The sequence below is a fragment of the Amblyomma mixtum genome, chromosome 7 (assembly GCF_055824585.1).
Source record: "Amblyomma mixtum isolate Tamu chromosome 7, ASM5582458v1, whole genome shotgun sequence".
In the NCBI taxonomy this organism is placed as follows: Eukaryota; Metazoa; Arthropoda; class Arachnida; order Ixodida; family Ixodidae; genus Amblyomma; species Amblyomma mixtum.
The window spans coordinates 122,456,111-122,468,901 of record NC_143018.1 but is presented as its reverse complement, the minus strand read 5'-3'; the positions used below and the strand labels follow the sequence as shown (position 1 = coordinate 122,468,901).

Here is a 12,791-nt window from a genome sequence, read left to right as displayed (position 1 = left end):
CTTTCCTTTTCCAACGGCCGCATTCTCACGGGCTTCGACCTCCTCCTGATGTCAAGCGTCCCAAGTCCTTACCTGCCTCCTGGCTGCATCCACGAATGCATAATGCTGATGTTCGCATTTTCTTGTGACCTCAGCTGCCCATCTATGTAGATTTTCGCAGACTGGATCCGCGCTTCTGTTCGCAATCTTACGAGCACCGCAAATCTCGTGTGTGCGCAGGGCCTACAGTTCCGTGGCTTATGAAGCAATCACACAACGCGTTTGCAGTCAGGAGGTTAAATATTCTTAGCGCTTCACGGAGAGACCGCCAGGGGGCGTCGAGGAGTACGGACGCGTTCACGTCGGCTCCGCGAAATCAGTGATTTCATGGCGGATTTTTTCCTACGTTGACCGTAAACGTCTTTTAAACCTGTTTCCTAAGGTGCAAGCAACCTGAGGATACCACATTTGTGCCTGTAAGTGCATCTTTAAAGACTGTATCGTCATTCCAAGTTCGCCAGCGCTACACGCCACGATAGGCCTACTTCCGAGAAGGCGGCGACCGGCGAGCTCCCGCCACCGCCGACCACGCCCGGCTCCACGATGACGATGGAAGTGACGGTGGTGGGAACCGACATCGACCCCAAAGAAAAAGAAAAAGAGGAATGGATTATGAGACTGAAGAAGCGAGCGGAAAAATTGGAGAACGACGAACGCCACCTAGGACGCCAACATGGTGCCGGAGACGCGGCGTCAGCGAACGCCGCCACTGTTGCGACGACCGACGGCAGCGACACGAGAGCCTACAGAGAGGCGGGACGGAAACTCGCTGAACGTTCAATAGCCTCAGACCTCCCGAGACTTCCAGCGACCGGATGGAAAATAGTTCTGCGTCCCAAAGAAGGACTAACAATGCTGAAGAGCACCACCGAGATGAGAATTGCGGCGGCCATCAGGGAGAAAGCCGGAATCAAGGACGAGGAGGCTCTGAAGGACAGACTAGCTATAAACGTCAAGCAAGGTACGATTACCTACCACTCGCCTAGCTACGAAAACGCGAGGAAGGTGGAGAAAATTGAAACTGTCAAGATCGGAGACAAGGAACGCGGTGTGACCACCTACATGAACGCACCAGAGAGTTGCGGCAGGGGAGTCATACATGGCATCGATGAGGAATACACACACAAGTATGTACTAGAAGGACTGAACATTAACGGATTCAACCCTTCAGTCATAGATGCACGAAGAATGGGGAAGACCAAATCTTTCCTAATCACCTTCGAAGAAGAGAAAGTACCACGCAGAGTAGTCTTGAGCGGAATCACTTTCAAATGCTTTCTATACAAGAAACGCTATGAGGTCTGTTACAAGTGCGGAGGACTTGGCCACCGCTCGGACGTCTGCGACAGTGAGGTGACCAAGTGCCGCGGCTGTGGCATGACATCGCCCCCCGAGGGGCACCAATGTACACCGCAGTGCCAACTATGCGGCAAAGAACACTACACCGGGGACAAGAGGTGCAAAAATCTCTTTCGCACCCCTTATATCGTCAAGAAACGCCAATGGGAAGCCAAACAGGAGGCTGAAGAAGCGAAGCAAGAAGACGGAAGGAACAGCCGCTCCCGTAATAGATCCGGCAGCAGAACGAGGTTTCGGTCAGAGTCCTTCCACCGGCTACAAACCGGACAGCAACAGCCACGCAAGGAGCAAGCTGCAAAGGTGAGCTGGCCAACTAAAGTTTCCCAGGACTCCGAGACAGTTAAAGAATTAAAAGAACTTATTAAACAGCAGGCAGATCAGATTAAGACTTTAACTGATTATATTAAGAAGCAAGAAGAGCGGATCAAAATGCTAGAAACGACAGCTAAACAACCCGAGGAAAACGAACCGCAACAGGAAAAGGCAATGGCGCCTATGCAAGTGGAGCAGGATAAAGAGGTAGAGACAGCGAAGGTTGAAAAACCCCCTTCAAAAAAGAAACGTACCAAAGAGTCGGATCTTGAGACCAAATTCGAACAACTAAACGACAAACAACAACAGGATATGAAACTACTGAACGGAACACTAATGCAATTCATGAAACAAGTCACAGAAACGATCAGAGTAGAATTTGCAAAGCGAGACGCTGCTCTCACGGCGGAATTTGAGAAAAGGGACCAATGGATATACGCGGAATTCCAAGCTACCAAAAATGCCTTGGCCAAAGAACAATAATACTATCTGGCAGTGGAACTGTAGGGGCTTTCTGCGTAAACGGGCCGTTTTACAATCGTTCCTTGCAAACGGAGACAAACCCGAAATTATAGCTTTACAAGAGTGCGGGAAAAACGCGAAGCTGCCCGGTTACAAATCGTACCCGGGCCGAGGGGACAACACGCAGGTTGCCACCCCTGTCAAACGCAACGTTACCGCGCTGCAGCACGAGACAGGGCACGTCCAATTAGATCACACTCTAATCGAAATGATACCGCGTAAGCGGAGAGAGAAAAGCCTATTCGTCTTAAACGTATACAGCTCTCCGAAACAGAGAAAGGATTGCGGCTTCGGCAAGCTATTCGCAAAAACGAAACAGATAGCGGGCAAAAACCCTATCGTCATTGTCGGGGACTTTAACGCTCATCATCCCGCATGGGGATACAAATATACGCAAATCAAGGGCAGAGAACTCTGGGACAGTATTCTCCACAATGAGCTCATCTTGATCACTGACCCCATCAAACCAACAAGACAGGGCAATAGCGTGAGTAGGGACACTACACCTGACTTAACTCTCACCGGAGGCCAAATCACGGCAAGGTGGTGTAACACGGGGGAGGACCTAGGAAGCGACCACAAAATTATTGAGATCGTGGTAGAAGACGGACCGCCCACACCGAAACCCAAAAAGGTCGCAGCGGTAAATTGGGATCTATTCAGGGCGAACCTTCATACCCGAGACGCAATCAGGGACATAGAATCTTGGGGCACAGACATTCTCGCGGCAGTTAAAGAAGCCACCGAAGAGGTGGAAGCAGACGAAACGCAAGAAGAGGTAGACAGGCGTATGATAGGCCTGTGGCGCAAGAAAAGGGAGCTAGAAGAAAAACTTGCTCAAAACAAGGGGAACAGAAACATACGTAAGCTCCTAGCCAAACAGAATAGAGATATCGAGGAGCACGCGCTGAACTTAACCAGACAAAACTGGGGTAGTATCTGCGAGCAGATGGACCGCAGAATCAGCAAAGCCAACACGTGGAAAATGCTCAGACATCTCTTAGACCCGGACAAGACAAAGTATGAGGCACGACAACAACTACAGAAACTCGTATATAAATACGAAGGCACTAGTGATCAACTAATCTCTGAAGTGAGGGACAAGTACTTGAGGTGCACACCACCCACACCCCTCCCCGAGTACAAGGGCGCAGAGAATCCTCTTCTCGATGGGCCCATCACCATCGGAGAGGTTAGGGCGGAGTTGAACATACTCAGAACTAAAACTGCGGCAGGTCCAGACAGAATCAGCAATCGCATGCTGAGGAATTTGGATGATGCATCAATTAGAAACCTGACAGCGTACATGCAGGAATGTTGGGATAAGGGCCGAATCCCACCTTCGTGGAAAGAGGCCAACCTAGTCCTTATTCCAAAACCAGGTAAGAAACTAAGTCTCGAAAACCTGAGGCCCATTTCGCTTACCTCATGTGTAGGTAAGCTAATGGAGCACGTTATTCAAACGAGGCTAAACAGATTCATAGAAGAACAAAAGCTTTACCCCGACACGATGATCGGATTCAGGACACATCTTTCTGCATGCGATGTTATGCTTCAACTTAAAGAACAAGTGCTAGACAACGAAACAGCTGATACCAGAGTAATAGTCGGCCTTGACGTGGCCAAAGCTTTTGACAACGTTGACCACGCAGCCATACTAGAACGCTTAGAAACTCTAAATGTAGGGGGAAAGGTATACAACTACGTGAAGGACTTTCTTTCAAACAGAACAGTTACTATCAGCCTAGGAGGGAAGGAAGAGAAAGGCATAAGGCTGGGCAACAAAGGTACTCCCCAAGGCTCGGTCCTATCACCAACACTCTTCAACATTGCAATGATTGGCTTACCACATAAATTGGCGTGTATAGAAGGGCTCAACCACACAATATACGCGGACGACCTCACCCTCTGGGTTACCAGAGGCAGTGACGCGCACATCGAAGGTACCCTCCAAAGAGCGATCGAGGAAATTGAGTCGTACCTAAAACAAATAGGACTCAAATGTTCTGCCGAGAAATCGGAAGCGCTCTTCCTCGGCCCACAAAAGAGACAAAGAAAGCCCCATGAACATGGGATAACGCTAACGGTAAACGGGGACAAAATACCCTCAGTAGAGATGATTAGAGTACTGGGTCTTAGGATACAGGCAAACGGTAAGAACACCGAAACGATACGAAAACTCGAATCGAGTGTAAGCCAGACGTGTAGGCTACTCAAAAGAATAGCAAATAAACACGCGGGAATGAAGGAGACGAACCTCTTAAGACTAGTTCAATCATTTGTAATCAGCAGAATCACATACGTGGCACCATATCTACGGCTAGCCAAAGCAGAAAAAAACAAGATTGAAATCCTAATTAGGAAAGGCGTCAAAACCGCTCTGGGCCTCCCCCCGTACACATCCACCCAGAAAATTCTAAACATGGGGATTTCGAACACACTAGACGAGCTCATTGAGGCCACCAGAGTAGCGCAACAACAACGACTCCTACGCAGCCATTCGGGGCTAAAAATACTAGAAAAGCTAGGCTTCGAACCTCGAGCGCGGCTCAAACACACGGAGAATATCCCAACAGACATAAGGAACAAAATCAGAATCCCACCACTCCCAAGGAATATGGATCCGGTACACCATGAGGGTAGGCGAAAGGACAGAGCGAAAGCTCTGCAGAAAAAATTAGCCAATAGACAGGACGTGGTTTACACGGACGCGGCGGAATATGAAGGCAGAACGGGTTTCGTAGCCCTAGCAACCAGGGAGGGCGGAGACCGAGTCTCGTGCTGCAGTACCCAACAGAGAGATGCAACAGCGGCTGAGGAGGTAGCCATTGCGCTGGCTTTAACTCAACGGAATGTCAGGGTGATTATAACAGATTCCAAATCAGCTATCCGCAACTACAACGCAGGCAGGGTATCTGTCGAAGCAGTCAAAATTCTGAATGCCGGCCCGACACCGGCAGAACTAATAAACCTTGTTTGGACTCCTGCCCACGAGGGCCTCCGGGGAAACGAGACAGCGCACGCATTGGCCCGAGGACTCACACACCGGGACCCCAATGCGGTCTCGTCAAGCAGAGAGCCCCTTCAGACGAGCGAGGAGCTGAACACGTACCAAGATATTCTTAGCCATTACAGATTAGGAAGACAGACATTACCTGGAGCATGCAAGGGCCTTAGCAAAAAGGAAGAGGTCATATGGAGAAAGTTACAGGCGGGAGTTTTTCCGAACCCACTCGCACTAAGCAGATGGCATCCGGCGATCCAAGACCCCAGGTGTAAACATTGTAATGAAATAGCAGACATGATCCACATGGTGTGGACATGCCCTAGCCACAACAAACCAGACAGGAATATAGAGTCCTGGGAGGCTTTAATGGCCAGCCAGAAAGAAGAAGAACAAAAAGAAGTTATCCGTCTGGCCCTGGACACCGCTGAATCCCAAGGGATCCCAGCCTGCTGAAAGGGGAGGAAGATGACGGCGGTCAAGACTCGTCTTTTTCGCCCTCTGATTCCTTGACGGGTGCCAATAAAGTTATTTCATCATCATCATAGCGCTTCACGCCATCACGTCGAAAGATGCACTAGGCTGTAGCGAAGAAAAATATCGGTGTCACACAGGCCTGCGCAACCCAGTGCGTAGCGCCCTCCCTGCCCTCCTCGCGACCCTCTTTCCTTGCGCAACCCTTCTTACACGCTTTCCCTCACTCTTCTTCGCGTATGTCCAGGAACAGTTGCTATATTGTCATAACAGCAGAGGGTGCGTTAGAAGCTATCACACTAAAACCAAGAGAAGCGCGGAAAAAAAAAACGCATACCAAATCTGTTCCTTGACAGTGCTCGCCCGATAGCAGTAACGAAAAACTACCGCTCGGTTTCATCTCTGAGAAGACTGGTTATCACTGCACGTTGTGGACTGTGCGGCTAAACGGCTTTCCAGAACTCGTCAACAACATGGCTGTCACCATCAAAGGGAAGGTCTACTCGTTTGACCCGTTCTACAACTACCACGATGACAGCGATGAAATCTTACGCAGCCGCTTAGGCGTATACATCGTCCACCCCGTAACGTGAAGGCGGGGTGTGCAGCTGTCCGGGTTGCACTCCGAAAGCGGGCCCATTGAAGTTATCGACCAGAGCGTTGTTGCCTACGGCCCCTGCGTCTACATGTGGGGGGCTCCTCGGACATAAGGTCATGGACTGGCTGCATATACCGGTTCGATATCCTCGCTATTACACGGAGCCGCCCAGAGATGCGCGGCCAAGTGCCGACACGGAGCATCATCTTTTCTGATTGCTTGCTGGGTCAACGGATTTACATTTTTGAAGGCTTGGACCGGGAATACTCGGACCATGTATATTTTATCCACTTGGAGAGCCTGACGTGGCAGCGCGTTCCTACCAGTGAAGGGCCCCCCGCTATGCGCTCCTGTCACACGGTGTCAGCAGTCGGAACCCGCATGTGTGTTTGCGGTGACCAGGTGCTCGACGGAGAAGGCAACGACTAATACGATACTTCCTTTTATTGTTTGGAAACAACCACATTGATGTGGGTGCGCCCAAGAATGGAAGGTGTGCACCTCACCAGCCGCAAACATCACTGTGCTTTCGTGTATGACAAACAGCTGTACATCTTTGGGGGCCACAACTGACAGCTGGACGCCTGCTGGACGATCTGCTAGGCGCTCGGCCGGCTGCAGCGTGATGGGAGAAAGGGTGCTAATTTTCGGTCGCTTCAGGTCTGCACCACAACATGCAGGCCGAGAGCACAGAGGCGACGCTTCTGAAGAGGAAGAGGCGCTGACTGACATGCGCGTGTTGCACTTAGCACTGACACTGAAGAACTTGCGTCTCCTTGCTATCATCGATACAGGTCTTAATGTAGGAGGATTACCGATAGCTGTTAGAAACGAGATCAACGCTATCTCTTCTGGCTGATGATAGACAGCGTACTTGTGCTGCACCTTTACAATTCTCACGCCTTCTACAGAGCCGCAGATGGCGGTGAGGCGACGACAGCAGTTATGTCAGTGCCTCTACATAGGTAGGTAACAATGTCGTCGTCGTTTTTTTTCTTTTTCTGAGAAACACCTTAAAAACCGAGCTTCCGCGGCGGGCAAGCATTGGCCCCCAATAACCTTGGAGCGCCCTGCTCTGCGATTTGCGCTCCACCCTCGACAGCCAGCAGAACCGGGACCAGCAGAATTTGACCTAACAACGCTGAATCTTCCGTCAGGTGGCGCTGCTGGCTCTCGCGGGAAATATGGAATGAAGGCTAGAAGAAAGTAATCTAGGTTATAATCTGTCGCACAGATTAGGCGGAAATGTAGTTGAGCAGCGACTCCCGGGTTTAGTGCATGCGGACGATATTGTAGTGTTAGCAGATAGCCAGGAAGATTTACAAACTTTAGGTAATTGTTGTGGAAACGAAGGAGACGCTCTAGGATTCAGTTTTAGCGCAACTAAATCAGGTGTGATGATTTTTAACGATAGAAATGATCAGGTGCTTACAGTACAAGGCCACGGAATACCCAAAGTGGCCGAATACAAATACCTCGGGATATGGCTAAACAAAGGGCCGATATACACGGAAAAACATGAACAGGCTCTTAGGGCAGAAGGACGAAGAGACGCCGGGATAATGAAACATCGGCCATTATGAGGGTACAACAAATATACGTACTAAGAGGTATTTGGAAAGGAATAATGGTGCCAGGACTTACTTTCGGCAATGCAGTTCTCTGCTTAAGGGCAGAAGTTCAGTCGAGATTAGACGTAAATCAGAGAGTTGTTGGAAGATTAGCACTAGGTGCCCACGGCAAAACCACAAACGAGACAGTACAAGGGGATATGGGCTGGGCATCGTTCGAAGCCCGGGAAGCTAAGAGTAAAATACTATATGGAGAACGCCTGAGGAAATTAGACGATAACATGTGGGCAGCTAAGGTATTTAAATATTTATACAGAAAGAGCGTTGACTCACAGTGGCGGAAAAGAACTAGAAAACTAACCAGTAAGTATGCCGGTCATGAGGACGGAACAAGAAAGAGCATTAAACGACAGGTTAAAACGCGGAAGTTAAAAATTGGATTAATTAAATGGAAAAGAAGCATAGTGTAGAACTATATCGATACTGGAAAAGGCAGATCAGGAAAGAATTTTTCTATGATAACTCAAGAGGCAGTGCCCTGCTTTTTAAAGCTAGGTCAGGGTGTCTTAGAACGCGCAGCTACAAAAAGAAATTTAATGAAGAAGATGACACATGTGCAGTGTTTTCAAATTTCACGTTTAATCCTATGAAAATTTTCTTATGTATACCACTACACCTTGGCCAATCCCCCCACGTGGGTATGTGCCATTATAGTGAGGTGAAGAAGAAGAAGAAGAAGAAGAAGTGTGGTAGATCTGTGGAAACAATTGAACACCTCATAATCAGATGTGATGGTATCCACCGGATGTCGATGCAGGCACAGTCACATAACAATGGTCATGTAAATAAACCTGCAGTGGAAGTTAGCAAAAAGCGATTGGAGGATTGGTGGCTGAAAAGCAGAGATGTGGCATAATGTTAGAATTGTAGGAAACCGCACGTAAAGATGATGGCGAGTCTCAATGAGAATTGCCAACACAGTAAACAAAAAAAATAATAAGGAAAGAAAAGCTGAGCATGGTGGCAATTGCCACCACCCCGCTTCAAAGGGGGCGCTCCTATCGATTCATCCATCCATCCATCTGATTCGTCAGGGCGAACGAACTTCTGCATGCGCTGCCGCGACGCGGCTCACCAGCTGCGGCCACGACAGTAAACATGCAAGTGCCAAACAAAAAAAAGCTTGGAAGATTAGGGAAAAACTTGCTTTCTCATTTTTTTGGTTTTGCGTCGCTCAGAAGGAAAAACACCGGCAAAATTTGCACTGGTAGTTACATGCTGAGTCCCACGTCATTACGCACAGGAAAAATTGTTCTAAATGAGCTGTTTGGAAGTGTGCCCAGCAGATGGAGTTGTGCACATGGTGGCAAGGTCTGTGCAATAATTAAACGCTGATTCACTCACATGTCGGCAACTCCGAAATTGCCTTATCTTCTGTTTCGACAACAGATGCCGACAACGGCGCAGGTTTTTCTTATACACGAGCTCCTTAAAGCTGTCGTTGAAGGAGCTGAACTCAGTTTTTACGCTATCGCATTAAAATTGAACTGGTTCACACCAATTCCAATTGAACTTCATTGCTACTCTGCTGCAGTGGTTTAAATTTCCCAGTGATTTTTTAGTATTTCTCAATGTTTGTCAAGCGGTACTTCCTTTCTATTGTTCCGGGTGACTTGCTAAATCGTCGTGATATGGCGCTCCAGAGCGCCTTTTTGGGAGCATTTTTTTGGCTCCAAGTGTCCGTGTGCTCTTGCGTTTCTACTGACTAGCCGGACGTATGGAAGTTGACGAAGACGACGATATGCAAAGCACAGCGGGGAATATCGGGGTGAAAAGCTTCGGCGATGGACGAATGGCCTTTTTTTGGGTGCATGTTTTCTGCATTGTAATGATGCATAAGGCATTGTTATACACGGATTACCACATTGTATACTCCGACGACCACTATATAATTTATAATCGAATATCTTTCTCGTGCTGTTTCGGGTTGAACAGCCGAACGATTGATTGTGACGTCAAAAAGTGGTATTAGATCACGTGAGGCATGATAAAAACTCAATATAATTGCTGATTCAACATTCATTGTCTTTCCGGCTGCTGTAGAAGGCTGGCTTTAGCACTGTAAGCAATTAAAACAAAGAAGCCGTGGTTATATCGACGTTTATTCTTGCCTCGTATGACATAAAACCACTCTTCGACCTGAGTGCCATTGTTCGGCTGTTGAAACCGAAACCTAAAGAGTATTACAGAAAAATTTGGTTATAAATTATTTAGCGGTCGTAGGCGAATGTACCACATGCTGATTCGTGTACAGTAGCGACTTCCGTATCACTGTAGAGAAGAAAACATGCCGCCAGAATTAGGTGTTTATACACCTTAACAAGTGGAAAATGAAGCTGATATGTTCGCGCTCCGCATATTCGAAGCCCTCTGTAGATTGAAAGCATGGTGAGTTTTCTAATGCCACTTCCAGCTATGAGGCTTCACACTGACTACAACAGATGCAGTTTACCCAAATGGGGGTTATAATGCTAACGCAAGAAAACGATTTTTCTGACGCAAACTCGCTTTGACGCATCCGTAGACAGGCGCTTCGATTCGGCACCGCGATTTTCAAGTTATTTTCAAGCATCGAAACCCATGAGGACGGATAGATTCGCAATGCTCGACAAGAATTTCGACGTCAATTTCTCGCCATGTTCGCCATCGCATTCGGCATGGTTCCCGGGTGACGTTCGTCTGAACCTGCCGAGAATGAGATCTAAAAATCTGGCAGCGGCTTAGCTCATCTAGGCTAGGATATATTTAGCGAAAGCAGTTTCGTGTACTGACGTTTCGGTAGTGACACGCCGTCGTTGTCGTTCAACAGCTTGGCGGCGTATCTTCGCGAGACGTTCCTCTCGTTCTTCCGGCGTCTCGGCCGCCAGCTAAGCCTTTCGAAGCCTAGTTTTCAGGCTGCCGGCTGGCCTTGTACCCTGCGACGACTTCTGGATCGGAAGACTCAATTTCACGCACCCTGTACTGCTGCCGTGTCACGAGCGCGGCCGCTCTCCGTCCTCCTTGATGCGCGTCTGAGGAGCCAGCGCATCGCTTCCGGCTTAGATCCCAGCTGCGCGGCGCGACTCTGTGCATGCGCACTGAGCTGGTCGCCATCATAGAGTTTCTTACTATTACCTAGAGGGAAAGCTGGCGGCGCTGCACTTCAGCCACCATGGACGCCCAAAGCATCATGGGGCGGTGAGCTACTTGTTGCGGAACAGTCGTACTTTTTCGGGAACACAAAGTGGCACTACTAAGACGTTTCATCCCGAAAACTCTGTTTGTGTGTTGCGCAGACGACTTTCGCTCGAACGCGGTGTGCAAAACCCATAGTAGTGAAAACGCGACGACGCACGACAGCAATAAAAGGTTTCACTTTTCCGAAATGCCATTAAAAAACCTCTTATAGTATTTAAGCAACATCTTTTTTGAAAACATATTTACTTTTAAAAGTGCGCCTGTTAATTACTAAATATTAGTTTTTATAGTGTTCATTACTAGGCCAATAGGAGAGCGAGTCGTCTCTTATTTTGGGCAAACTTTGCACTTAAATGCTTTTCTACTCGTTTGTTGCAATCATTAGACAAGATATTGAATGTTAGGACATTTGTAGTTATCAAACAGCTTAATTTTTCTATTATTTTTTGCCAAAAGTTGCAGTACCGCAGCAAGAGCTCACCGCCCCATGATGCTTTGAGCGCCCATGGTGGCTGAAGTGGTCTTGAGGGGTCGCCATGCAAAGTCCCATAGACGGGCTGCCAGCTTTCCCTCTAGGTAATAGTAAGAAACTCTATGGTCGCCATGGTAATGGCGCATGCGTAGTAGTGGCCTTTGGCAGGCACCCCGAAATGCACTTCTGCTAGTCTAGTGTAGCTTTCGCTACAAAAGTGTTTCGTGCCTTAAAGCAGCTTCAAATCATACGCCTACATATCACTTTTTTATCGAATGCGTGCATTTAATTTAAAATTTGATGAGACGGAAAGTTTAGAAACAAATCAGAGTTCACTTACAGCGCGCACTAAAGCAAATGGCGTCGACCTGGGTTGTGGCAAGAAAGATACACTGCGCTGCCACCACAGGAAATTGAATAGGGCGATGCTGGCCAGGCAGCTCCCGCTTCTTAATTTCTGTGGGCAGCAAGGGTGGCTGAGGCAGGTAGTTACCTCTAGCACGAATACTTTCAGTAGCGGCCGGCTTCACGTGGTACCATGACACGTTTAAGAAAGGTGCTTACCTGTGTTGGAATGGGCAAGCGTTCCCGGCAAGAAAAAGTATCTCCTCCATTCATGTTATTGACTACACTGCCGCATGATGCGCTCTGCAGTTCTGCAGCGCAGTCTGCCTCCTGACGTTTTATTCCATCAAAGAGTTCATACGAACAGTGCAGATGTGGCACAAATTGAATTCCGCATACCCCAGTCCCGAACTCTTGCTAGCTTACCATGACTTTCTATGTCTGCCAAGAAAAGATTTCTAAATTAGGATTCGGATGTTAGGTAGTTCACCTTTCGCAACAGATCATCTTTATTGTGAGGCCATTTATGAATTTCAAGGTTTTACGCCAGTAATTCTCCCCAAGGTTAGCTTTAGCTTTGAAACTCCTTTTCTGCAGAAAATTCGGCCTCGGTGTTAAGCGATAAAGCAGGTGTCCCACATGTAACCTAGGTCACGCGACTTATAAAAATAACGTTTATTTCACCGCCATGCAGTACATGATGGAGGGGTGCCCACAGTAAAAGCTGTCTTCTGACACCTTGACCACGCCACGGGCCCCCGGCCTTAGCAATTGGCGGCACACAGTGGTGGCTAACAATATCAGACAATACAATGCCTACATTAGACAAATATACGCCGCTTAGGCACAATTACATAA

At 48.2% G+C, this 12,791-nt stretch overlaps 1 protein-coding gene across 1 annotated transcript; it reads left to right on the top strand.

The window, feature by feature from the left end:
• Positions 1–317: 317 nt before the first annotated feature.
• LOC149337375 (uncharacterized) lies at positions 318–2,351 on the top strand. The gene has a single exon (XM_089553423.1). It carries the CDS (start codon positions 583–585, stop codon positions 2,191–2,193), a length of 1,611 nt encoding a protein of 536 aa, XP_089409549.1. The 5' UTR covers positions 318–582; the 3' UTR covers positions 2,194–2,351.
• The last annotated feature ends 10,440 nt before the right edge of the window (positions 2,352–12,791 follow it).

Coding starts and splice junctions, on each gene's coding strand:
- LOC149337375 (XM_089553423.1), top strand. CDS start 583: ATGACGATGGAAGTGACGGTGGTGGGAACCGACATCGACCCCAAAGAA.